The 27,909-nt window shown below is 44.1% G+C and overlaps 2 protein-coding genes across 12 annotated transcripts in view; one reads left to right on the forward strand and one right to left on the reverse strand.

Annotated features, from left to right (window-relative positions):
• Positions 1-3,208, reverse strand: part of SPAST (spastin) — a 74,283-nt gene extending 71,075 nt beyond the window's left edge. For 4 of the 8 annotated variants that reach the window (XM_074990029.1, XM_074990027.1, XM_074990028.1 and 1 more), the window contains exon 1: positions 2,791-3,208. In XM_074990029.1, coding sequence (XP_074846130.1) covers positions 2,791-3,199 — 409 coding nt within the window. In that variant the 5' untranslated portion in view covers positions 3,200-3,208. Of the gene's footprint in view, positions 1-2,538; positions 2,641-2,790 lie in introns of those variants that run through there. The other 4 variants (XM_074990031.1, XM_074990030.1, XM_074990032.1 and 1 more) reach the window with 3 other exon arrangements.
• On the forward strand, positions 2,888-26,999 carry DPY30 (dpy-30 histone methyltransferase complex regulatory subunit). Of its 4 annotated transcripts, none has more exons than XM_074990038.1 (5): positions 2,888-3,019; positions 19,183-19,254; positions 19,789-19,836; positions 22,345-22,487; positions 26,751-26,999. In XM_074990038.1, exons 2-5 carry the CDS (start codon positions 19,219-19,221, stop codon positions 26,821-26,823), a joined length of 300 nt encoding a protein of 99 aa, XP_074846139.1. In that variant the 5' UTR covers positions 2,888-3,019; positions 19,183-19,218; the 3' UTR covers positions 26,824-26,999. The 4 variants fall into 4 exon arrangements, with proteins under 4 accessions (XP_074846139.1, XP_074846137.1, XP_074846138.1 ...); XM_074990036.1 differs by lacking the exon at positions 2,888-3,019 and adding an exon at positions 3,297-3,468; XM_074990037.1 differs by lacking the exon at positions 2,888-3,019 and adding an exon at positions 14,142-14,368.
• The last annotated feature ends 910 nt before the right edge of the window (positions 27,000-27,909 follow it).

Raw genomic sequence — 27,909 nt, forward strand, 5'->3', positions numbered from 1 at the left:
CACACATTGACATTTAAATTCCTTTATAGCCCTAAGACTAATTGATGCTTCTATGTAACTAATAGATCCAAATACAAAAGTGTGGTTCCTTTTTGGGAAAATGGATGTAGCATTGTCAGCTTTGTATTCGATAGATCTGCTTCTAGCCAAGCACATACTCACATTAGCTGTAGTTAAAGCTACTTTAAAAAAAAAAAAAAAAAAAAAACCCACACACTACTATGCACCATACACTAGTAACACAGCTATAACATTTTTGAAATGCAGGAGTTATATTTTAAAATATAATCTCATGAAAAGAGCAAGAGCTGAAGGCTTCATGCTGCTCAATGGACTGCAATTACTTCAATAAAGAGGTCTGAGAATTAGTGTTATTGGGCAAAGTTATAAAAGAAAGCACTACCATACTCCCCGGACACCAGAACCTGGGAAAAGCATCTAATACTGGCATTAAAAAATAGCTATGATAATACTGGTCTAACAATGACATCTTAAAGATTTTCCTATCCTACCAGTATTTGTATTGGTCTCCTGAATATTTCTGGTTTTCAAAGGCTTGGAAGTTACTTTTATGTTATGGGATTTAGAGAGGACACATTTTTCCAGCATTTGTGCTGTTATGTAAATATTAACCAAGATAGACTTCAACAGTTTTAATGATCAGAGGCATAGCTATGTAAGTATGTATCCTCAAAAACGAGAAATCCTGTGGCACCTTATGGACTAACAGATTATACTCCAGAAAATCTGTTAGTCTGTAAGGTGCCACAGGACTTCATTTTTACAGTTTTAATTGTAAATAGTTTCCTCTCCCTGAATAATCTGAGTGACTGTTTGTATAGTTCCATAATGCTTAGGACAAACAAACTATACAAAATGTGAATTAAAAGAAAGGACTTCAAGGATGGGATGGAGTAGGGAGAGGAAGGAGAAATCAAACTTAAGGAAGAGAAAATAAAAGAACTATTGTGTTTCTTAAGGCTCTGACAGAGTTCTGAATGAAAAAAGCACTAGTTTATTATAAGCCATTACAGTTTCTTGACATGAACTAGAGCTTTACACATTCTTAATAGTTTAAAAAGTTTCCTTCTAAGCCCACTACTACCATTCCCAAATTACTGCTGCAGAGCAAAGTAAGTCTATCCCTTCCATGCACATAGTCTCTACTTTGCTTTTACGAAGAGGAAACCAATAACCTTCTCCTATGCAGAATCATAGTTTCACTGAGTCTTTACACCTTAAAAATCATGCTGGATGTTTACAGAAAAATTTAAAGCTCAACACAGTACCCTTGCATCTCCCTTTTGACCACTGCCAGAGTCATACTGCTGCAGGTAGACTTCTGTTTAAGTTAGTGGTTCTCAATCAGCAAACCAGTCCGCAGAGATTTGTATGGCCCATGTGACATCCTCAGGACCATGCAAGGAGTTTTGCATGGAGCCCAAAATGGTAAATAGGATGAAAACCACTGGTCTAAGTGAAGAAGAATGGCAACAGCTTTTGTTTTTATTTTTAATTTTAAACCCACAGTGATCTTCCTCAACCCTGTAGTTTATATTTAATTGTATCCCAGAGTTCTATAAGTTGCTGGGCAAAAGAAAAATAATTATTACTCAAAAACAATTTTAAAGGAAAATACAATGTAATAAGAGTTTAATTTGCTAAGGTACAAATTATTTAAAAAAAAAAAAAAAAAGGTTCTGTCTGACCACTTGTATATCAAGCCTCAAATGTTTTCTTAAACAATTATACAATTTGCAAACTAAAAGCATGGTCTAAAGATTGTGCTATATTCTGAAATCTATCATTGTTCCCAATAATCTAATTATTGTGCTATATTCTGAAATATATAATGGTTCCAAGCAATCTAATTAGACATGAATGTGACAATTTAGTTCTGAATACAAGGATTAATTTCCCCTTCCTAAACAGCATACATGAATTAAAATTAAAAGACAGAATTTCAAAGACTGTTTTGGGGAAAAAAGAAACTGTCTGTGAGCACATCCATAAGAAACTAGATAACCGAATGCTTCCTCCAGCTGCTTTGGCACTGAAATTAAAAGGTGTGGAGAAAATGCAGAAAATGTGTGAAGGCTGAAATTCTGTATGTTAAAGCTGTCGCTTGAAACTTCCTTAACATGAAGTTCAATCTCTTATTGTACACTGAGTTTAAATGCACAGCTCTGCCACAGCTATATAGCATAGGCATTAAGTATTAATGTTAAAAAAGAAAGATACACATCAGTTAAAAGAGAGATGTCTAGCCACACACCTAGATTGAAATACTAGTCCACTGAGCCAAAATGTCACCCTTAAGCTTCATCTTCCCCCTCCCCCCATTTTGTACCTGGTTTCACTCATTTGCTCAACAGGTTTCTGAAGTTCACTAGACATAAGTTACTCCACCTTTCTGTCATCAAGCTAGACATCTTATTTGCCATTCTCCTTGACTCAGCCCTTCCTGCAGGAAGCAAAACTGTAGATACCCTCCCGCCACACACCGCCCCTCCCTGGTCTCCGTCACCCACTGCCCACCTGACACGCGAGCTGTCAGCAGCACCTTCCCCCGGCGGAGACGTCTCAGGGATGTGCCACTAATGCGCACCACAATCAGGGCATAGCTCAAGCCAAGGATGAAGAGGCGCACAGCAGCCCCGGGCGAGGGGAGAGCAGACGCTCCCCACCACCAGACCCCTCTCTTGGCTCAGCTCAGGCCTCGCTAGTCTCTCACCCCAGGCGCCCGCCCACCCGTCCCGTCGTCGCTCCCAAGCGCCCCCGAGCCCACACCTCTCTCGTCCTCGTCGATACGCAGCGCCACGGAGATGCACTCGAAGGCCCGCTTGTGACAGGCTCGTACCATCTCGGGCGCCCCGCCGGGCTCGGGCGCCTCGCCGGCCCCGGCCCTGCCCTTGGCAGCCATGAGGGCGCCGCGGGAGAGACGCTCACAGAGCCAGGCGAAGAGCAGCCCGAGCTGGAAGGCGACGAAGCGGAGCAGCGCGAAGGCAGCGAAGAGCGGGTAGGAGAAGTAATAGAGGTTCCGTTTATGGGGAGACGCCGCGGCCGCCCTCGCCGCCTGCTGCTGCTGGAGAGGGTGAGCCGGCCCGGCCGGGGCAGAGGGGGAGGCCCCGCAGGCCTGAGGCGGGGTGCTGGAGCCGGCTGAACCCTTCTTCTTCCCTCTGCCGCCCGGAGAATTCATTCACCGCCGTTGCCATAACCCGCTGCCAGTGACTGACAACAACCGGCCATGGCGGCTACGCCTCTTTTTACCAGCTCCAGCTAAAAGACCCTGGGGAGACTGCGCAGAAGCCCTTTCTGAATACGGGGAAGCGTAGCACCCCACCCCTAGCGTACGGCTATTGTTAACATGACGGCTGGCCGCGAAATGACAATGAGAGGTGTGGTAAACTGGCTACGGACACTACATCTCCCAGCATGCAGCGAGGCCCCGGTCGCGTGGCATGCCGGGTACGGAAATCGGGATTGGCGCGCGCTCGGGAAAGCCGCTGATGGCGCATTGCATGTTGGGACAGTGAGTCTTTGCGTGCCGCAGTGGCTGCCGGGAGCAGCCGCAGCGTCCGGAGGGTCCATTGGTGGTGTAGGTGTGGCGAGCTGAGCGTGCCGAGGCCAGCGGGGGAATTGCTGCGCGCGCGCTGTGTTGGTCTCGGATTCGCCTGGAGCCACGTGCTGCAAGGCAGGCAGCTGGGTAGGCGCCTGTCATCATGCTGTTGCCTCGTGGTCCGCTTACGTCGCAGGGAGAACCAGTGCTCCAGAGGAGCGCTGCAGCTCCCTTTTTGTCCTTAGCGGGTGCGCGGTGCAGAGCGTGTCACGTCGCACTCATGGGTTCGGGAGTCTGCCAAAAAGTGGTCATGTGGTACCAGGTGCCAACACGGATGTGGGTAGGCAGCGCAAAAGGTGCCTTGGCACAGGAAGTCTCTATAGTTGCTGTTACTGAGACAGTCCTTGGCTAGCTGTGTATCGGGGTAGTCATATTAGCCTATGTGCAAAAACAACAAGGACTCCTGTGGCACCTGAAGGACTACGCTTTGGCCTTATTTCGAAGGAAACTATTTTGGAGTAGTTTATTTCAAAATGATGCACCTACACACAAAAGCCATGTCTACACTTTAGAAAAACTTTGAAATGTCCATGCTAAGGGCCAAATTGAAGAATACTAATGAGGCACTGAAATGAATATTCAGCGCCTCATTCGTATGCTGCTGGCTGCAGCACTTCCCAAGTGCCACGTTTTGCTCACATATGACTTGTCTAAGGACCCCACAAGCATCGAAATCCCCTTATTCCTATCAGCTGAAATGCATCCAGCAACATGCTAATGAGGCGATGAATATTTATTTGTGCCTCATTAGTATCTTCAATCTGGCCATTAGCATGGCCATTTCGAAGTTTTTCCTAAGTGTAGATGTAGCCAAAAATGCATTTTGAAATATCACGTAGCTATTTTGAAATACAGTGTCTACATATAGAGCCTATTTTGAAATCCTACTCTCCACATCGTCCCTTTGTCATGGTGAGGGGGCTTGTGTATTCCAATGAACCGAGAACAATGCAGCAGGGAGTCTCCTGGGTTGGAGTTGAAAGTTTTATTCTCTTTTATTCTCTTTATATTTTGAATTTTAGGTTTAATAATGTAGAAAATGTAAAGTAACATTTACACATTTAACATTTTATTGATTTTATTCATTGAGTTCTTTAATTGAATATATGACTCTTTGTTTTAAAATTTATTGAGTTTAGTAAGTAAAGAGACAGTTTAATATTGTGTCTATGGTAATGAGATTAGACGAATGTTGAAGGCTGAAGCCTTAATTGTTTTATTTATAATGCCTTTTGCACTGCTTTTCTCTGAGAGTCCTTGTGAGAATTGTTTATGTGTGAAAGTGGTATGTCTGTGTCGAGATAATGGTGCAAAGGTTAGCCCCAGAGCCAGATAGCCAAGAAAGGAGGGGCAAAGCATGGGTGAAAACGGCCTTTATGGCGTCAGAGAAGGACCATGCGTATACCCCCCGTCAAGAAGTGATCAGATTGGCAGATTGATGACTCAAGCATGGAGCAGGCACCCGAAAGACAACTGATTACAGGATGAGTCTTTGGAGGATGTTTTGAGAACAACTGGCATCGAAAGGATAACACACCAGTCACAGACTGACACAGCAGACCTCAACAGAGAAAAGGATTATAAAAGCAGGGTGCTTTGCCATGGGACTTTGAGTTCGTCTTGCCACCAACTCCAGGAGAGCATTGGATCGCAACCGACAAGGCCCTGCCCCCCATCTGTGATCATTCTAGCTGCTCACTAGATTGATCCAGGCTCAGGACTGGTAACTATAACATTGTCTGGCAGGACTCTGTGTGTGTGTGTGTGCGTGCGTGCGTGTGAAAAGCATATGCTGCTGCTGTATTCGCAATAAATGCAGCATACTGCCTTTTCCCCTGTAAAAGTTCTCAACCTGTGGGGTGCACCTCCCCTGGGGAGGTGTGAGGTGCCTCCTAGAAAATTTATCACAATTGCTTTCTCACTGTATAAAATTCAAAAGTTTAGAATTCTTTATAATTAATATTGTGAATTAAAATTAACACTAATTGCTTATTAATTAAATATAGGGGAACTTGGGGTGAGATCAGATACTTAAGAGAATAATGTCTACTTTCACCATTAGAGCTATTCGACCATATTCCACCAAACCGCTTTAAACTGGTTATGACAGAAGCTAACATCTTGCTAACAGTGTTACATTTTGATTGGCTGATGCAACAAGAGGTGATATTTTTTTTCCTCAAGGCTGACACTTTTAAAAAATTAGGTCAGACACAATATTGCGCCTTTGTAGAATTACTGTTATCTTCACACACGCCGCACCTTGATTAGGCCTGTTCAGGGTCAGGCATACCACTTTCTCTGGCATCGTGCCGTATTGTCGTGCACTTTGCCCACACGCACTGGTTCAGTTAGCAGTCTGTCTTCAGCGCCGGTAGTTGTTTTTGCATTTAACTCTACCACAATTGATAGTTTAGTTTACATTTTTTGTCCCCTCAAGAAGACAAGAAAATATCAAAGAAGAGGAAGTACAGTGAGGATTATGTGAAATTTGGGTTCACGTGCTGTCTTGACAAAAAGCCTCAGTGCTTTTTTTGTGCAGAAGTTCTCTGTAACGATAACATGAGGGCTGCCAGACTCCGAGAGCATTTTGCAAATGTGCACACAGGAATTTCTGGGGACTCGCCAGAGTCGCTGAAGCAGAAGAAAGCTCGATTCCACTCATCAGGCACTTTACCCAACTCGGGTCTTGGATCTACTCAGTAGCCACTCCTTGAGGCCTCCTACAAAGTGGCATATCTCATCGCAAAGAACAAAAAGCCTCACACAATCGGTGAGACTCTGATCAAGACTTGTACTCTTCAAATGGTTGAAGTTGTTCTCAGAAAGCAACAGAGGAAACAGATTGCTAAAATACCTCTGTCAAACGACATCATCAGTTGTTGAATTTTGGATATGTCATCTGATATTTTGGATCAACTCATGAAGGAACTCAAGAAAGTGACTCTGCTCTTTGGACTTCAATTGGATGAAAGTACTGACAAGGCTCAATGTAGTCAATGCTTGGCTTTTGTGAGATACACCACCGAAATGCGCATCAAAGAAGATTTTTTATTCTGTGAACCCCTGTTGGCTGCCACAAAAGCTGCTGATTTGTACCAGCTAATCAACGAGTTCTTTTCAAAAAATTGACTGGACTGGAAGGCAAAATTGGGCTGTCTCATATCCCAGCGCCCGCCCAGCCTCCCCACGCTCCCTGCCCGCTAATCTTCCCAACTGCCACCACAGAGACACCAACCCGCCAATCAGGGAGGCCAGAAGCCATCACCATGGCAGCCCTGCTGACCAATCAGTGCTAGTCATGCCTGTGGTCCTTTACGCCCTCCCCCTCGTTCCACTCCACTCCAGCGGCACTGTCCAATCAAGGGCCACGACTGGTCCCGTGGGGCAGGGGAGGCGGGTGGAAGAGCATGCATTGGCATCAAAAACACTTTCTCCAAGACTGAAATCAGCCATGGATACTGCTGTTCAAGCAGTGAACTTCATCCGGTCTCCAGCTTTGAACCACAGACTCTTGAAAATATTCTGCCAAGAAGTTGGAGCTGCTCATGAAGTATTGTTATATCACACAAAAGTACGATGGCTTTCACATGGAAGAGTCTTCCCTCGTGTTACGGAAGTTAGAACTGAGATAGCCATGTTTCTTTGAGGAAAAAGAAAACAAACTGAAGAGTTTGAAACCTAAGATTTCATTGTGTCACTGGCCTATCTTTCAGATATAGTCTTGCAATTGAATGACCTCAACATTTCACTTCAAGGGTCAGAAATGACTGTTCTGGAGGCAAATGAGAAGATTGCTGCCTTCCAGCAAAAACTGTCTCTTTGGAAGAGATGCGTGGCAAAGAACAATTATGCAAATTTTCCTACTCTGGAAAACGTTCTTCTCTCTGGAGAGTGTTCATTAGAGATGGTCCCAGACTGGATTCAAGGCGATATTTTGAGGCATCTGGAAAATCTCATGGACTCTTTTGATACTTACTTTGTTAAAGATGAATTGAAAAATGACGAGTGGATTCAAAATCCTTTCACCTTTAATTTGGACTCGATGGATGATGCTGACATGCAGAAGGACGACTTCATCGATTTGCAGAGCAAAGCTTTGCTGAAGCAAGGATTCTTCAATCAAAATCTTGATAAATTTTGGTGCTTTCAAATAGCTGCCTACCCAGTTTTGGCAAAGAAAGCTCTTTCAGCCTTGATCCCATTTGCTACAACCTGTCTCTGCGAATCTGGATTTTCAGCATTGGTCGGTGTGAAGACAAAGGCTAGAAATTGGTTGGATGCCAGGCATGACATGTGCCTAGCATTGTCCGAGACTGTCCCTTGAACTTCTGTCCTTACTGACTGAAAGCAGCAACAGCCATCTCATTAAGGTGGTCCTGAACAACTTTTTAATTCATTATTTTTATATTTTTTGTGTATGTGAGTAATTGGCTAGAAATAAAATCTCTTTATCATCTTAATTATGTCTTGATTGGTTCATTGATTAATTTGGGGAAGGACAGGAGGTGTAAGCATTAATTTCACTTTCAGAGGATGTGTGAGGGCAAAAAGGTTAAGAACCCCTGGTTTAAGCATAACACCTGCTCCTAGCTGGGTCACCCATGGCAGCAAGATCAAGGGGGAGAAGACAGACAATGAACAATCTTAAAAGTCCTCAACAGCAGAACAGGTGGAGGATAGCAAAGGTAATACTACAAGGGCCATGAAGGCTGTAGTGGACAGGAGACTCCCAGTTGTTGTGGACCTGAGTTTTCTAGACTTCAAAAATCACGTGGTGGCTTCAGTGCAACAGTCCCTCATGTTCAAAGAAGTCACACACAGGTGTCTTCCTCTGTGCACTACTCTCCTACACTTAAGCCCTGTAGCAACTGGCGAAAGCAACAGGAACAGGATTGTGAAATCTGGAAGCTTTTAGTCATGAACCAGCATGTAGGTGGTGGATGTATGTATCAGTCATTCTGTTCCGAGGACTGAGGTAGTATAATCATCCAGCTGCTGCATCTACAACTGAGCAGCCCTTAGGTTCTACCTGCTCACCTGACATAGGGAGGGGGCTAGAAAGTGTGCCCTAAAACATAGTCCACCTCAATCCCCCTGGCTGAAAAACTGCATCCAATACCCCTCTGAAATGCCCCCCCACTCATGCATCTGATGAAGTGGGTCTTTGCCCACAAAAGCTTATGCTCCAAAATATCTGTTAGTCTATAAGGTGCCACAAGAGTTCTTGTTGTTCTCAAAGCTACAGACTAACACAGCTACCCCTCTGATACTTGCATCCAGTGGGTTCATGTCCATGTGCTTGAAATGGAACAATAAACTTGGAACATGGAATATTTGGACCCTAACAGACAATCCAGGCAGTGAGTGACCTGACAGACACACGGCAATTATCACCCACGAGTTGCGATGATTAAACATTGATGTCGCTGCCCTGTCAGAAACAAATAGACCAGAAGAAGGACAGCTAAAAGAAGAAGGTGGAGGGTACACATTTTTCTGGAAAGGAACCCCAAAGGAAGAAAAATAAATTCATTGAGTAGGATTTGCCATCAGGGATCCCATCAAACAAACTGACTTTCAGAGGAAGCTGCCAACAGTATACCCTGAAGATGTGGAAAAACACTGGTGTTGGTTGAAAAATGCCATCATTGGAGATCTTGGAGAAACCATTGTCTACCAGACTAGGAAGCATCAGGACTGGTTTGATGAGAGTGATGTGGAAATTGAATGCCTGATTGACGAAAAAAGGAAAGCCTTTAGGGCTAGGCAAAGTGACATCAATTGCATGACAAAGAGAAAAGCGCATGCCAAGGCAGAAGTCCAACGTAAAAAACAGGACTCTGAAAAACCAGTCATGGATTGAGATGGTGTAAGAACTCCAGCATCTTGCAGACATCAATGATACAAGAGGTTTCTTCCATGCTACCAAAGCTGTTTAAGGACTGAGAAACCATGTAATCAGACCCCTGAGATCAAAGGATGGTACCCAACTCAAGAAAGACAAAGAGCCATTGCTTCTACTGGAGGGAGCACTATAAGTAGCTTTTGAACCATCCCTCCGTTGTGGTCCTAGAATCGTTGAACCAAATCCCTCAGCAACCACTTAGAGATGATTTTACAACAGTTCCTATTCTGAGGGAGGTCCAACCTGCCATCAAAGCAATGAAGTGCAACAAGGCAACTGGACTAGAAGTCTTCAAAGAAAGTTGGCCTGAGCTCCATAAACAGTGCCACTTCCTCATTCTCAAGATCTGGGATAGGGAGTAGATGCCACAAGATTTCAGAGACACACTGATCATCAGTCTTTGCACGACAGCCAACAAGTCGGACTGTGGAAACTATAGTGGCATCTCCCTCCTGGCAACAGCAGAGAAAATCTTAGGTTGAATCCTCATAAACGGACTCCTGCCACTCTCAGAAAAAATTATCCCAGAATCCCAGTGTGGCTTCTGACCATTCAGAGGAATAGCAGACATGATCTTCACTGCTCCGGAACTGCAAGGAAAATGTTGTGAACAAAGCCAAGCCTTATATATGAGTATCACTGACCTGTCCAAAGCATGCGACTTAGTCAGTCGTGGTGCCCTGTAGACCATCCTCTCAAAGATCAGCTGCCTCAAAAAATTCATTAGCATTTTAAGGCTTCTTCATGACACCATGACTGTCACAGTATTGAGCAACAATGGATCCCAAAGCAACTCCTTTGAGATCAAAATGGAAGTCAAGCATCAATGTTCTGCATCTTCATTGCCATGACCCTTCATCTAATTGATAGCAGACTTCCAGAGGGTGTGAAGATTGTCTATAGAATGAACGGAAAGCTTTTCAATCTCAGGAGACTGAAGGCTAAAAGCAAGACCTCCACAACCTCGATTATGGAGCTCCATGACAATATGGTTGTTGCTGTTTCTCCCACAGCCCTCCAGACCATCTTAAGTGCCTTTGCTGAAGCATATGAGACTCTTGGCCTCATGTTGAACATCAAAAAGATCAAGGTGCTCCACCTATTTCCACCGAAGGGACAATCTCATGCACCTTCTATTGAAGTCAGTGGAGAATTGCTAGAAAATGTGGAGCACTTCCCATACCTTGGAAGTCATCTTTCTGTTAAAGTCGACATTGATGCAGAAATCCAGCCTTGTCTGAGATGTGCAAGCTCTGCTTTCGCCTGCCTGAGACAAAGGGTCTCAGAGAACCGAGGTATCTATTCCAAGACAAAGCTCCTTGTATACTGTACAGTGGTTGTGAAACCTGGACAGCATACAAGTGTCATTTGCAGGCACTTGAACAATATCATCAACGCTGCCTCAGGAGAATCCTAAATATCTCTTGGGAGGATAGGTGCACGAACACTAGTGTCCTGGAAGAGTCGACCATGACCAGCATTGAAGACATCATTCATCAACAACTTTGTTGGACTAGTCACGCGGTTCAGATGTCTGATCTGTGCCTCCCCTAACAGATACTGTTTTCCGAATTGGAGGAAGGGCAGAGGAGTCTTGTGGGCCAGCAGAAACAATTTAAGGACATGCTGAAGGCACATGTGAAAAAGTGCAGCATCGGTGTTGACACTTGGGAGAACCTTGCCCAAGACCATCCCTAGTGGAGAATAGAAATTGGTGAGGGCATGGTGCAATTTGACAAGTCCCACTGCAGTGCAGATGGGGAGAGGAAGAGAAGAAGAAAAGAGCGTCAGAAACTGCCATCTGCCCCTCCAACAGCTACCAATACCTGCCCCTTCTGCGATGAGATCTGTGGCTCCACAATTGGGCTGATCAGCCATCAATAGACTCACAAATAGGAAGGTGACATGAAGATGTTCTACTCGTTATCAACCGATCGCCAAGACAAGATTTCAAAATAGTCATTGACCGCACTAGGGCTTGTTTTGAAATAGGCTCCATTCCCTGTCTTAACAGCACTTATTTTGAAATAGGCACTGTTCCTTATAGAATGAGGTTTACCAGTTTTGAAATAAGCCAACTGCTTATTTCGAAATAGCAACTGCATTGTGTAGATGCCAGGATAGTTATTTTGAAATAATGGCTGTTATTCTGAATTAACTTTGCTATGTAGACCTATCCTAACAGATTTATTTGGGCATAAGATTTTGAGACTAAAGATCCATCTTTTCCCACAAAAGCTTATGCCCAAATAAATCTGGTAGTCCTTAACGTGCCACAGGACTCTTTTTTTCCCCTCACTGTCTCTGGTACTTTCATGACCATATACCTTATTATTGCACATTAAGGATAACTTGGATTTTACAGAGGAGCCACAGCACTGAGAGCTGCAGGAGGTGGAAGGAGCCAGGTCAGCATTCAGCACTACAGTGTAAGCCCCTGGCAGTGCCTTCCCCAACCACCTCTTCAACTACCAGCAGATCTTGAGGTTGCTTTTCAGGACACAGAGACCACCACCCATGTGACCACTGCCCATGTGCCTCCTTCCTGTGCCACCACTAACCGGGGGAGGGCTGGGACGCCTCAGGTGCAATCCCTCCGCACCTCTTCCTATCCTTGCTCCACCCCTGCTCTGCCTCTTCTCCCCAGTCTTCCCCCACAAGTAATACTACTTGGGCAACTAAAGGAGTCAGCCTCCCTATAGTCACCGGCAACAGTGTGAGGCCAGGGAAGAGGAGCAGTGTATCGGCAGCACGCTCTGCTGCTCCAGCTGCTGATTGCATCCCTCCACTTCCCACTCTTCCCCTGAGTGACATGGCCAGGAACCAGGGGAATGGAGTCATGCTGTTCCTCTTCCCTCCCACCACTGCTCAGAATGTCCTCCTGCCTCACAGGCCACCCAGAAGCTCTGGCTCTAACAACTGCTAGCCCCTTGCACTCCCTGTCCTCTGTGTTTGGGGCAGGGGAAACCTAGTGCCCTATCTACCCATCCCATGCATCACCGTGGCCCTGCTTATTTGGTACTTTATGAAGCTATTGACTGTTTCGATTGCTGGAACCATGACCTAAGACTGGATGAGCCTGTAGGTAATGAAGAGTCTGCAGTGGCAGATTTTAGCTTTGTATATGGAGAAACTTGCCTGTTGTATTTCTCACAGAGCTCTAGGATGGGAACTGGGGAAGGAGGGCCGAGGTCCTGCTACTATGCCCCACTTTACTACAACTGCCCCAGATGCAGTGGGCTGAAGACAGGGACCAGGCACCAATATGGACCCTCAACAACAAGATAAGAAGTTGGAGACCAGACACATTAACCAGTAGGCCACCTGATCCTCAGAGTCACACATCACAAGAGTCCCAATTTTACAATTCCTAGTGCTTGATTTGCTTCGTCAAAATACTAAGATTTTTATAGCACTTCATACTTTCGAAACACAACTACCTTTGATGTCAGTTGCTGTGGTGATACTCTGCACATTTATCCCAACATCTCAAGATGGGCCCCCAGAAAATGAGTCCAGGAGGAACCTTAAGAATCCCATCAACTGGGTATTAAGCAGATTTCTGGCTGATAGGTAGCTGATATTTTTTCTCCAAATAGCTCTAAACGGAAGGGGTAAAGTCACTTAAAAATAACTCCAACAAAATAATTTGGTCTCTAGTATCATGCCAGTCTCACAGGTTGGCTTCACTGGGGTTTATGCAGCGCTCATAGCTAGAGTGTGTGGGAGGGTGGGTGGCAAGATATTATCTGAATTTTTCCTAATGTGCAAATTCCAACAATTTTATTTCACAAATGATACACAGCAGATTTTAAAATTGGCAAAATAGTATTGGGTTAAATAGACTGAAATAACAGCAAGAAAATAATACAGTAATGGTACCTAACTGAAATGTGAATTGATAACATGAAGTTTTTGCTTCTTGATTGTTCCAGACTTCTCCCTTTTACTTGAAAACACAGTACTTAAGTATATTTCCCCCCATGACCATCCCTGCAATGGTAGTGACAGCAAAGCTAAGTCTTTTCCATCTCAGGTATCACTGCCTGTAAAAAAGGTTCTAGTAAGCAAGCCAGGTGAGACCCTCAACCCCAGGGCAACTTTTAGCCTCTCCGCAGGTGTCACTGAAGGGGACACAGAGCTGCCTGCCATAATCGCAAGCCCTTTCTCAGTAACAGCTGCACCAAACCGAAGAAGCCAACGGTTAAAGCCCTGGCCGGGCCCTGGGGTGCGTTCATGCATCTAGGCACGAGCCAAGACACCATTTTACCTGCCCACACTGGGCTCACGTGACCTGGCGGTGGGTGAAATTGACTGACAGGGATACACCTTCACAACGTGCGGACTGGTCACGCTGTGTGTCAGGCACCCTCCCACTCCGGCAGGCGCTTCTCCGACACTACGCGCCTCGCGCTCGGGCCTGTGTGCTCCCTCCCTTTGACTCCAGAGCCGCGAGGCCCGCTCGCGCTTCGTGTCCCTGCTCATCTGCGCAGCCGCAGCAAGCCCAAGCGCGCGGACCTCAATGGGCGGGCTATAGCTAGTGACGTATCGGCTAAGACTAGAGGGGCGGGCTCCGAGCCGGCCTTTTCCAATTGCCTTGTCTAGCGGCAGGTGGGAGGATATCTCTGTGCGCAGGAGCAGTGGGGGAGGGGGCAGGGAATCGCTGCCGCACCGCTTCCTTCACTTACGGCGCAACAATTTACGATATCTCCCCGCTGTGCCGTTGCTAGTGGCTGATGCGGTTGAGCGGCTCTTGCAGCTCCGCAACGGATTCACCCTCCTACGCCTCGCGCTGAGAGGCGCTGCCAGCCCCCTCCTGCCCGCAGCTGCCGTTCCGAGAGGTGAGAGCGGCCCGCGGCCGGGCAGTGGCTGCGTCCCTCTCACTCCGGGCCCGACCCGCAGGGCGGAGTGGGCGGGGCGGGTCTGCCCTCGGTCAGCTCCAGGTACCGCCACACCGGCGCTCGGCCTCAGGGGGGAGCATCTCGCTACGCGCGATCGATGTCGGAGCCGCCGCAGCCTGGGCCGCTCCAGCGGAGGCCCACGGTACCGGTGGCGCCTGGGGGTGCGGGAGCCGAGCGGCAATGTGGGGTTGTCTGACGCCGGCGTGTGGCCTCCTGCCGCGGGTCACGACAGATGGTTCCCATTTCGTGACCTGGGCTCGGCGGTGGCGGAGAAGGCTCCAGCCCCGGCTCCAGGGGTAGGTGGCTGTGCTAGGAGCGGGCTGCGGTGCCCTCCTTGGCGTATTTCTCCAGCGGTGGGAACTCTCCTGTGTGTCAGAGCGATGCTCCTTCGCCGCTTGTTATAAGAATGATTGATTGAAAAAGAGAAACCGTCGTAATCTGGCTCTGAGGCGCTGCTGCATCAGCCCCTGTCCCCTCGCCTCTGACTCTGCTGGCGGAGGTCTTGGACATCTCTGAATATACAGCAAACCTTCGAAATGCACGGTTTCGAGGTGCATTTCATTTGCATTAACGTGAGTTAAACTTAACTCAAAATTCTGCTCCCGCTGGTCCAGCACAGCTCCAATTCAACCCCCACTTCTAGCCCTGCTCACCAGCTGCACAGAGCCCCAGTTCAGATCCCCCATGGCCAGGCTCACCACCCACGGATGGCTTCAGTACACCACTCCTGCACATGGCTCTAGCTCAACACCCCTTCCCTGGTTCAGCTGCTCCAACTCTGTGTGGCTCCCTCTCAACTCTACTCCTGCAGCCCTAACCCACCCCAGGCTTAACCCCTCTGCCCTCTTGGGCCCCAACCCACCATCAGGATTAACCCTCTCCAGCAGCTCCCCTAGGCCAAGTACTTACCAATCAAAAGGAGCTCTAGGTCCTCTTCCTCTTCCCCAGCTGCAGAAAGTGCTTTCAGCCAAGGAAAAAAGCCGCCCCTGACTTACATGAAATTTGAGTTACGCAAGGGTGTATGGGAATGCAACCTTTGGGTAAATTGAGGCACTACGGTATAACTCCTGTACTCTAGCACCTTCTTAGAGGGAGGGGGGAATGTTTGGTTCCTCTTGAACAGGGGTGCACAAAGTGGAGGGGTAGGCCTGGGGGGGGTGATATTTCCTAAAGGGGGGGCATAGCATGATTGATTGGAGGGTCTCAGGCTCATCCATCTATTAAAATGTTGAAATGTGTTACTGCTTTTATTATGTGTATTCTGTGTATTTATATACTGATTAATAAAGTTTTTATAGTCTGTTGTTTTCTTATGCATGCTGAAAGGGTTTTTTCTTATGAACATAACCAAAATGTCCATCAGCTCAGATGACGTTAGAGAGGTGGTGGAACCCCGGCTAATTGCAGGGATGAGAAGTGGGGCCTAACATAAAAAGTTGGCTCATCTGTGCTGTAAGAGACAATGCAATAAAATACATATCCTTTTTCTAAAATGGTCATTATTACAATGGAGTTAAATAATTACAGGTGAGCCTCTGTAGTCTGGCACCCTGGGGACTTGACTAGTGCCAAATGAGAGAATTTGATGGACCATGAGAGGTCACTATTGCTTAGCAGCATTACCAAATGCATCCACTGTTTACTGGGCTTTCAGAAGATATTTAGGAGTAAATTACATCTAAATGACAGTACAGATGACTGAGAACCAGAACTGGTGGCTGTATACAAATGTTTTGAGATCATGAAAAATTTAGCCACACCCATGATAACAGGTCATCCTACTAACTAAAATTATGATAGATTACAGATGTTGCTAGATGAGAGAGTGCTAGACTAGAGAGGTTTAACCTGTATTAATAATTGAGCCCCAATCAGGGTTAAGGTCTATAAACCTGGCAATCCTGGATGCCCCATCATGTAAGGCATTGGCACTCTCACAGCAGGATTGGCTGAATATGTGGACTCAGACCCTATGCTACCAGCACTGGTAGCCATCTTCGAGACACCATCGACTTCCTGAGGAGACTACTATATGTTTGTGATCTTTCTAAAAACACTGTCCTGACCACTGTGGATGTAGAGGCTCTGTATGTCAATATCCCACCCAGAGATGAACTACAAGCTGTCAGGAACAGTATCCCTGGTGATGCGTCCTCAGCTGTTCCAGCTTTGGGGACAGTTTATACCTTCAAATCTCTGGCACTGCTATGGGCACCCGCATGGCCCCACGATATGCCAATATTTTTACGGCTGACCTGGAACAATGCTTCTTCAGCTCTCATCCCCTAGTGTCCCTTCTCTGCTTGTGCTGCATTAATGACATCTTCCTCATCTGGACCAATGGGAAGGAGGCTTTTGAAGAATTCCCCCATGATTTCAACAGTTTCCACCCCACCATCAACCTTCAGCCTGTACCAGTCCACAAAAGATAGCCACTTCTTGGACACTACTGTGCAAGTAAGTGACGGCCACATATACACTACCCTATATCAGAACCTACTGATGGCTGTGCTTACCTACATGTCTCTAGCTTCCATCCAGGGCACACCACATGATCCACTATCTGCAGCCAAGCACTAAGGTACAACTGCATTTGCTCCAATCCCTCAGAGCAATAAATGCCTACAAGACCTTTATGCAGCATTCTTTAAACTACAGTACCTAACTGAGGAAGTGAGGAAAGAGATTGACAGAGCCAGATGTGTACCCAGGAGCCACCTTGTACAAGCTAGGCCCAATAAAGAAAATAACAGAAGACCAGTGGCCCATCATCTACAGCTTTCAGCTCAAACCTCTCCAGCACATTATCAGTGATCTACAACCCATCCTGGACAATGACCCTTCACTCTTGCAGATCTTGGGGAGGCAGGCCAGTCCTCACCTACAGACAGCCTGCCAACCTGAAGCAAATTGTCACCAGCAACTATATACCACACCACAGTAACTCTAAACCTGGAATCAGTCCCACCAACAAACCTCAGTGACAACTCTGCCCACATATCTACACTAGCGACACCATCACAGGAACTAACCACATCAACCACACCATAAAGGGCTCATTCATCTGCACATTTACTAATATAATATATGCCACCATGTGCCAGCAATGCCTCTCTGCCTTATACATTGGCCAAACTGGACAGTTTCTATGCAAAAGAATAAATAGACACAAATCAGATATCTGGAGTGGTAACATACAATAACCTGTAGGAGAACAGTTCAGTCTCTCTGGGCACTCAGTAGCAGATTTAAAAGTAGCCATCCTGCAACAACAAAACTTGAAAAACAAGACTTCAAAGAGAAACTGCAGAGCTACAGTTCACTTCCAAATTTGACACCATCAATTAAGGATTGAACAAAGGCACTGGGAATGGCTGGCCAACGACAGAAGCAGTTTCTCCTGTCTTGGTGGTCACACCTCCACACCAGCTGCTGGGAGTGCGCCACATCCTCTGACTGAACTGACCTTGTTAACTCTGGCCTTTCTTTCAACTGGCTCTCCCTTCTTTTCTTGTGTCTATATATTTTCACCTGCCTGTGGAAGTTCCACACCATGCATCTGACAAAGTGGGTCTTTGACCATGAATACTTATGCTCCAGTAAATCTATTAGTCTCTAAAGGTGCCACAGGACTTCTTTTTTTTTTTTTTTTGCAGATACAGACTAACACGGCTACCACTCTGATATTAATTGAAACATTCTTCCATGCTCATTTGATTGGCTTGGTTTCACTTGGCTCTTGAAAGTGGCAGTTTCAGAATTTGGTTCACAGACTGTGTGGTGGGCCTCCCAGAAAGGTGAAGAAATATGTCTAGGGAGGCGAGAGCATTTTTTTGTTTTGTTTTTAAGGTTTCAGGGTATTAACTCTGGATGGCTGGGACTTGTGGACAAGGGCTGGGCATGCCCTGGGCGAGGGGGAGATAAAAAGGGACAGCCAGAGCCTCACCAGCGAAGGTTGGGGTCTCCTCCCTGCCATTCCTCAGCTGGGTAACAGGCTAGCAGCAGCAGCAGCACAGAAGTAAGGGTTGCAATGTCTAAGTGTTGTGAAAAGTGATTTCACATTGCTGCCTTTACTTCTGTGCTTGGTGCAGTGCTGCCTGCAGAGCTGGTGGCCTGGCCGGTACCTGCTGCTCTCCCCTCCACCTTCAGAGTTAAATGGTGGCGTACGTGCTTGGCAGGGGATGGCACAAACAACTACAAACAGAAAGAAGGTGGGGTCTTATCAAATACGTTTGAGAACCTCTTGTATAGAGTCATATAGTGTAGAAAAGATAAAATGAGCAGAAAACAGATGTTTAAAAACAAGTGTCTGACTTTTAAATGTTAAAGGTTGAAAAAAAAAAAAAAGGAACAACCCTTTCGTATTTATTTTTTTTAAATAAAAACCACCGTTGGTCTGCTTTGACACTAACATGTACAGTTAGCTCTAAATGTCTCTTTATCACATATACACCTTTGTTTGTTCTTTTTAAAGTAATAGTGGAGAAACTACCCTTGTGTGACAGTTCTGTTTTAATTTACTTTGTGTCTTTATATTTTACATGTTTCTCAAGAAAACTTTTGTTGATTTTTATATACAAGAAAAGTATTGTTGAGGGGGAGGGAAAGAACCCATACACATTTCTAAGAGGTAACGCCTTAAGTGATCGTGACCAAAATTGTCAATTGTATTTCAAATACCAACTAACTTTTTATTTATTTAAATGATATGACCAGTAATTTTTTTTTAATTTTTATTTTTTTTTCCCTCCCAGGCTTTTGCATATTTGGTGACTACCAACTTTCAGATCATGGATACAGAACAGATCATGGAAGGACAGGCACAGGTATAGCAAGAAACTTTTTACCTGGTAAACTGCCAATATACACATTTTCTACTTGCCCTTAACTTGTATTAATGTGAGTTAAGTGCAGGTTGAAATTCCCAGAGGCTGGGGGCTGGCAGGAACACAGCTCCTTTGCCAGCTCCCTGCTCCAGCCCTCAGCTGGGGGAAGCCGAGGAGAAGCTGCTCTGCTGTGGTTGTCTTCCCACCCCAGCTGGGGGAAGCCAGGCAGACAGCTGCACCACCATGGCTTCCCCCAGCTGGGGGCAGACAGCTGTGAGGGGAACGATGGGGAGTTGGGAACCAGGCAGTATCTGGTGCACTGGTCAGTTTCCTGGCTCTTGCAAGCCCAGGGGAGCTGGGAGCCAGGCTACCACCTCGTTCCCAACTCTCCCTGACTTGTGCGAAATTTGAGTTACATGAGTGTGTGCAGGAGTGCAAGCCTTGTGTAACTTGAGGGTATACCGTACTGATTTTTCTATGAAGAGATACGTAAAGTGCATTTTTGGTTTTGGTGACTAGCATGTTGTATTACAGGTTCCAGAAAATCCCCATGCTGAATATGGCCTCACAGAAAACGTAGAGGTAAGTAAGATTTAATTGTTGTCAAATACAATCAAAGTAGTATTTATGCTTTGGGGAACATATGTGTTTAATTTAGCTAGAGTGATCGGGGAGTCCAACCAAAATTGAAGAAACTGACTGCTTTTGAAGACTGTGGGAGATGAAGGGTGCTTAGCACGACTCTGTAAGTTCTGGTGCCATACACAATTGACTAATTAATGGTATATAAATATTGCTGATTGGGCTACTACCATTCTGTTACTAGTCAATCAGAAATAATGACCACTTGGTATGGTTGTTTAGTATTTTGGGGGGTGGGGTGGGGTTGGTTGGTTGGTTTTCCTTAACTTCACCTCTATCTCTTCCATCGATGTAGTCAGAAGAACTTGTTTTGCCACTTCTATTGGTTACCTAAAGCCTCTTCCTTGAATCATTAACAAGAAAAAATACCTATCAAGAAAGTTGATATTGAAATAGAATTCACTATTATTTTAACAGACCTTGAAATAAAGGTTCAAAATACATGGATTTTGAAATGTAAAGGTATAGATAAAAGAGAATCAGAACATGAAATATATAGCTTATATGTAGGCAAGACAGTAATTTGTTGTTCATAAGATGTTTCTCTTTTAGTGGGCAGATCTTGCAGTGCTTGTGTGTAGCCCAAAAAGTTTTTCATAAGCTATTCCTGCTGGTAAAGTGTTGCCTCTGTAAAGGATAAAATTCCTCTTTCCCCTTCTCTTACACAATTATGGGCTCTTGTGTCTTTTCCGAGGGGGTCCCCTAAAGAGATTTCCCTTGGATTTTGTCTTAACACACAAGCTGCACCTGGTTCGGATCGTGAACAAAGGGCAGCTTCCACAGATGTTGATTGTCAGCTCTATGACTCCCTGGTCTCAGGTTACAGGTTTGACTTCCAACGGTTATGTGACGATTAGTATATTTTTGTTCTAGAGCTCTAAAATTGTTTCTCACACAAACATCTCACAATAACTGTGACAATCAGCTAGTTTTTTGCTTTCATCAGAGACCGCATATGATCCCCTTTGTCGAAATATTGAGAAATTGGTCAGGTGTAGGAGTGATGCCTGCTTGGGTATGTTGGCATGGCATCACACGTTCCTAAAACCATTTTTTGAGGAGTTGGCAGTATATTTCAAAGGGAGAGGAAGCTTGCTGTGTTTTTAGGCCTTAGAAACCTTATCCCAACATAATCTACTCTTCCCTCGACCCCCAATTCTCAGTGCTATTTTGCCTCAAACTTTTTTTTTTTATAAAAGGTTAGGCTTGAATAATGAATATTCATATTACTCTGCCTATATTTACTAATTGTAAGGCAGATGGTTTCAGTTAAGTCCCTCTAACTTTTTCTGCCTCAACTAATGAATAGCATTTAGCCACTTCTTGCTGTTCAAAAGTCCTGTCTTACCATTCTTCATCTTAGTCTCCGTCTGATTCTGTGATCTTAGTCATACTTTCTTGTCCTCTTCTCAGACTTCACTGTATTTATTTTGATGTGATATGAGTTAAATAGTCTCTATTTATTGCACATTTTGTGTATACATTGTATTTTCTTACCTTTATGATGCCAGAGTGTGTTCCTTCAGGGGTATTTTTATTTATTTGTATTTTAGCTACTATGGCTAGACCTGCTAATTGAATTACTCGTGGTGTTTCCAAGATCTTACTCCACACTTTGTTTTACACTTTGAATAAATTATGGACTAACTTTCAGTAGTGTTGATTTTTAAAAAATTCACTGGCAAAATTGACAATTTTGGAGGCTGTTAAATACATAATATTGTGTGTGTGACCATTCATTTGAGAGTATTGTAGTGCAAGATTTATTTAATATTTTTGACCAGAATGTTCAAATATCCAGTGATATAGTGGAGCTGAAAACTCACCTACACTGTGTGTGTTTTAACCTCTTAAAGATTAATAATTTACTGTATTAGAGCCAGTCTTGGGGGAATTCTGTAATTTTACTCCAAATACAACAATTGCAGAATTCCCCCCAGGCTAATCATACCCTAACTTTACACAGGGATTTGCAAGAGTGGATCCTTGTGTCTAATCCAAGAACCATTGTTGGCAGGGGAATGCTTGGTTAAATGAATGTAGCCTATCTTTTAAGTCTTCCTTACAGGATTTGGTCCTATTTTTGAAGCCTGATCCTACAAATGATGACAAGAGCAACTTAATAAGTACTGCCTACATAGATAAAATAATTCTAATCTACAAAGTTGGCAGGGAAGAGCCAGGAATGTAAAAGAGCTGATGAAAACAATAATGTAGGGGGTGACTCCAGTTTCAAGAAATGTAATGTAGCTTACGTGGCAGGGTTTCTATATCTTACATAGGGAAACTGAAGTGAGATTCTCAGCCAAGGAGAAAACAGAGAGTAAAATGTGAGGAACATTTCACTCTATCTTTTAATAACCTTCTTATGCTGAATTTCTGCTTTTAAATGGATTTTATGTACTCATATCCAATACTTTTATTTACATGATGCTTTGAATTCGTAAGAGGATAGTAGAGAATGAGAAGATTAATGCAGAGAAAACATCAAAGCAGAAGGTGGATCTTCAGTCATTACCTACACGTGCCTACTTGGATCAGACAGTTGTGCCTATTTTACTACAGGGACTTGCTGTACTTGCAAAGGAGAGGTAAAGAACTTAATATAGCATTTGTCTCAAAATAAGGTGGCCTCACATGTTGCAGGGGCCTTCCCAGGTTGGGGCTTACAAAATCAGTTTGTCACTTTATCAAAAGCTCATGTATGGAACTGGGGGTAGGTATACTAGCATATCTGTTCTCTTGAGCAGCCAAGATGTGTTCTGTAACTAGCCACACATGATGTGAGCCATATAAGAGAGTGGTGCTAATCTTCCTGTTACATTAACAAGTAATCATAGTGCAAGGTTTTCACAGGATGGAAAAGAAAGCAGCTTGAATAAATCTGTTCTTTAAGTGTATCTGTTGCATGGCTTCTCATAGCAAGAGCAGGGACAGACATGCAAACACCAATGTTTTTGGTGGGCTCTGGGTTCTTGAATGAGCCCTGTCCCCTCAGTAAGTTATGCACTTATGGTGCTTTTCCTTACTTCATTGAACAAGGTAGTTCCAGTACATCCAGCTGGCAATAGCATGAAAGTACTTCCTCAGGCCCGAGGCCAAATTCTTGGAGCTCACACAAAGAGAAGTGTTGTAGCAGCTATTAATGATGCTGTTCTCTTTGTTTACATCTTTTGCCAAGAGGCCTCGTATATACACTGTACAGCATGGAAAGGATATTCGTCAGTTCTCCTTTCTTTTTGGTTGACTCTTGTCACCTATATATAACTGGAACCATGTGAGTGTCATACCACACAAACTAATATCCATTTGCTGCCAAAGTAACAACCTTTGATCAATCTTACCAAAAGTTGTGAACGACCTTAATGGAGCAATTTAAAATCATGAGAACATTCATGCTTCTCCCAACGGTATCCTTAATCACAAAAGAACATACCAGCTTAAATTAGAACCTGCCCACATCAATAAGTAAACAGTTAGTTGCTATACAGAGACAATATTCTGCTTATAAGCTGTGTGCAGCTCTTCTATTGACTTATTTGGGGTTTTGCTTTGGGTAGAGAGTGCGAGGTAGTGCTAAATTGATATATCCCAGACCACAGTTAAAACTTCGGACATTTTCCTGGAACAGTCACAGGGAAGTAGCTGTGTTAGTCTGTATCTTCACAAAACAAAAAAGCAGTAGCACTTTAAAGTCTAACAAAATGATTTATTAGGTGATGAGCTTTTTATGGGACAGACCCACTTCTTCAGATCTTGAAATCTGAAAAAGTGAACTGGCACGATGAGTATTTAACAAAAAGATTAAAAAAAAAAAAGAAATGAAAATTGACAAATCAGTATATAGGACAGAAGGCAGTGGGGTTAAAGAAGCGGGAAGCAGTGTCCACTATGCTGTCCGTTCCCCATGTGTGGTGAATGGGACAGCCATGTGCAGCAAATGCGGCTTAAGAGAGCTGCACACATGGGGCACTGCTCCTGTCACTCTATGCATGCTTCCCACACTTTGGTGGGACAAGTGCATGGTAGCAGCAGTGAGGAGGCTTCTGCAGCTGGCTAGGGCCAGGACAGCTTGCGTGGGTCGGCTCAGAGGTTGGGTGGCCCAGCTGAGCATCTCGAGTGGCGTGGCTTGTGGGGTGGGCAGCATGGCTGAGCAGCTTGGGGCTGGGCGGCATGGCATGGCTCTGGCAGCCCTGGTGAGACACCAGCAGGTGTGGTCTTTTTTTGGGGGACGGGGGGGTAGGGTGCTTGGCTGCGGGTGGTGGAGGCTGTCTTGAGAGGGGCTGGTGCTGAGGGGGGACGCTGTGGCGAGTGGTAAATTTCTTTTGGACACCACTGGTCTATTCAGTTAAGTGAGTTGCCTGAGGTCACACTGAGCATCAAAGATGGGGAAACAGTCCTTGTAATGCGTAAGGTAATAGCTATTTTTATTGAGGCCAACGCATAAAGTGTCCATCTTGCAAATAAATTCCAATTTGGATGTCTCCCTTTGTAATCTAGTGTTAGTCTCTTTGTTTTAGGATGCAGGTAAAATAAAGAGACTTTAACACTTCATGGGTTGGTCTCAATAAAGATGGCAGTTACCTTACTCATTACAAGGACTGTTTCCCCATCTTTGATATTTGTAGTGACCTCAGGTGCAACTCACTTAATAGACACTTGCAGTAAGTAATTTTCTTCCCCCTCCTTGCCCCCACCATCTGTCCTATGTAGCTGATTTGTCAGTTTTGATTTAACTTTTTCGAGCTTTCTGTTAAATTCTTTGTACCAGTTTACTTTCACAGAATTTCCAGATTCGAAGAAGTGGGTCTGTCCCTCGAAAGTTCATCACCAAATAAATCATTTTGTTAGATTTTAAAGTGCTACACGACCGCTTTTTATTTTCCTAGAATGTGAGTGCTAACCTGATACGTGGGGTGAGACAAACTTAATGGGATTTATACACTACACTTTTTTATGTCTGAGAAAGAAATCAACTCACCTAGCAAAAGCGGTGGTGAGGCTTAATTGTAGAACAATTTGCGTGTCAGTGTTTTTTCTTCCATTAGTTTCAACTATTATCACTAGACTGTTGGTTAGAAAAAATGTTTGGCAGAAGCAACTAATACCTTTCAGGCAAACTGTTCTAAAGGAGATATAGTGCAAATTTTATTATCTGGCATCCCTAGGGAACCAGAGATGATGGATAATAATATGTGCTGTTTAGTACAGCTGTGGCCAGCAGCTGGCCCTGCTCTACTCCCCCGAGGCTGGACAGAGGGCAGCTGATCACACAGCAGTGGGGCACTGGATGAATATATAGCCAGGCTTTTACTGTAGTAAACATTTTCTATTTGATGTAAATCAAGTAAGACAACTTTTCAGACACCTAGCTACTTCAAATTTTTACCTTACCAGGTAGAAGTTGGTAAAAATAGGCAAATACGTTGGAAATTACATTAAATAAATTAGCGTGTAAATTCAGGTAATTCACTCAATTGTTTAAAGTGCATGTTGATTGGAGAGGGAGAAAGGCCAGCCTTTCTAAACTGACTTTTAAATTTTACTTGTCTATGTCATGTTTCTTGTTGTTTCTTCCACTTTAGAGCTACTCTTCCTTCCCTATTTCCTGTGCAGTTTTCTTTCAAGAATCTGTGCATAGCATATTTCTCTAGTTCCTGTTTAATATGAGTATGAAAAGGTCCAGAAAATAGCAACAAGAATGATCAAAGGTCTAGAGAACATGACCTATGAAGAAAGGCTGAAAGAATTGTGCTTGTTTAGTTTGGAAAAAAAGAAGATTAAGGGGGACATGATAACGGTTTTCAAGTATCTAAAAGGGTGTCACAAGGAGGAGGAGAAGACGTGGTATTCTTGGCCTCTGAAGATAGAACAAGAAGCAATGGGCTTCAACTGCAGCAAGGGAGGTTTAGGTTGGACATTAGGAAAAAGTTCCTAACTGTCAGGGTGGTCAAACACTGGAATAAATTGCCTAAGGAGGTTGTGGAATCTCCATCTCTGGAGATATTTAAGAACAGGTTAGATAAATGTCTGTCGGGGTGGTCTAGACAGTACTTGGCCCTGCCATGAGGGCAGGGGGCTGGACTTGACCTCTCAAGGTCCCTTCCAGTCCTAGCATTCTGTGATTCTATGAACACATTATAGATGTTGTCTGATATGTGTTACTGATTAACTTTGACACGTAAGCCACTAAGAAAGCAAAATGAGAAATGTTGGTTAGAATAAACTATATTATAGCAATAAATGTTTTCTTCTGACGCTATGACTACAGTGAGCCAGGTGTGACTCTCCTGTTTATGTACACATACTTGCGCTTGCTGTCACCAAGCTAGTTGAAATATAAATAGCAGTGTGTCACTACGATAACAGAGGTGGCAACAGCAAAGCTATGTCTGAGCTATGTTACTGACATATCCTTTTGATAGCATTGTGTTTTTATTTGGTACAGTTGAGCCATGCCTCTGTTGCTGATACTATGACTACACTGCTGTGTATACTCACTAGCTTGGTGTTAGCTAATATCAGTGTGTACACGAACAGAAGAATCACATCCCCTAAATCATAGTCTAAATGTAGCCTAATATGAAGGTTGTGGAGTAGCTATCGAGGGCCAGGAGGAATTGCAATAGAGAGCTTAATAAAAGGAGGACCTCCTCCTTAGGGTGTTCTCTAGCTGCTGCTAGAACATAGCCCTTTGTGTGCATTGTCATGCTACAAAGCTATTTCTAATTCGTCTAGTGCTTTTACAAGTAAATCTGTTTTCAGTGAAGCTGAAGAGTTCTCCTGACTCCTGCTTGCTTAAATATATGTAACAAATAGTAATTACTTCTGTTTTTTTCCCTCTCTCTCTACAGACCGCCAAATCCCATTGAATTCCTGGCAGCATATCTTTTAAAAAACAAGTCACAGTTTGAGGACCGAAATTAAGTCCACAGGGAGGGGACAGTTTGGTTGCTAAACTTACATGCTAATTTCTTTGACTTCTTACACAATTCATTCTTTGCTGTGTAAATCCTATAGAACCAAAAAATCTCTCTCATAACTGCAAAATTTCTCTTATCCTTTCTTGAGTTATTTAATAAAGTACATTATTATTCTCACTAGCCTTTAACTGCATGTTGTGTCCTTCTGAATGAAGTATTGTAAGTTCACAGCTAGCTGAAAGCTTTAGCAATTTCAGTGGAATATTTTACCTCAATTCATGAAACAGCTATGATTTTGCATGGTAAAATAACTTGATTTAAAATAGCTGCTCTCTTGTTAGATAGCCCAAACTCTTACAGCCATAAAATTCTGTGTTAACAGTGTAGAATTCAGTCCTACTCCAGCAAAGATATAAACCAAGCAGTCATAAACAGCATGTGAATATGCTTGGCCACTAAAGCTTTATTTAGTGAGATGGAAGGTATACTAAAAAGAGACACCTCATTCAGAGCCCTCTAGGATGCTTAACTTTGATGTAGACAAGAAATGGACACAAAGTGACATAGGTGAATATATCCTCTGAATAACATCCAATACTGCAGGTACATTGATGCTACAGCAGTGTGCTATAGAGCCTTATTTATTAGTAACTTCCTTAGTGATAAGTTTTATGAAATAACAGAGAGGTCCATGTAAATCTCTGAATGGTCATACACTGGCCATGCCTTATATGAGCCATCGTCTGTCATGCCTAACAGCTTTGTTTGAATTCTGCAACATCACTAACATTATGAAGTTAAAAGGACAAACCTTGAATTATGTGGAATTTGACCAACTTCAAATAAAAATTCAGTGTCTAATAATAGAGCATCCTTTAAAGCAGATGGTCTCCAACTGTGCTTAGTGGACCACCAGTAGTCTGTGAGCTCCATTCAGGTTGTCTATAGATAGTTTCCTCCAAAGTGTGAATCTGGGTAAACATGAGGAAATGAAGGTCTGCCTACCCAGTTAGTGGATGCTGGAGTGAGGAAATAGACAGTAGGTGGGAAGGGACAATGAGTTGAGGGAAATAGGAGGTCAGGAGTGAGG

This window comes from Carettochelys insculpta, chromosome 3 (assembly GCF_033958435.1).
Source record: "Carettochelys insculpta isolate YL-2023 chromosome 3, ASM3395843v1, whole genome shotgun sequence".
In the NCBI taxonomy this organism is placed as follows: Eukaryota; Metazoa; Chordata; order Testudines; family Carettochelyidae; genus Carettochelys; species Carettochelys insculpta.

Bases quoted from the DNA above. Each gene is read 5' to 3' on its own strand.
- DPY30 (XM_074990035.1), top strand. From the start codon at position 14,965: ATGCACGGTTTCGAGGTGCATTTCATTTGCATTAAC. The intron at 19,255-19,788 runs GTATAGCAAGAA...GTTGTATTACAG, and splicing joins TCATGGAAGGACAGGCACAG to GTTCCAGAAAATCCCCATGC. The intron at 19,837-22,344 runs GTAAGTAAGATT...TGAATTCGTAAG, and splicing joins GCCTCACAGAAAACGTAGAG to AGGATAGTAGAGAATGAGAA.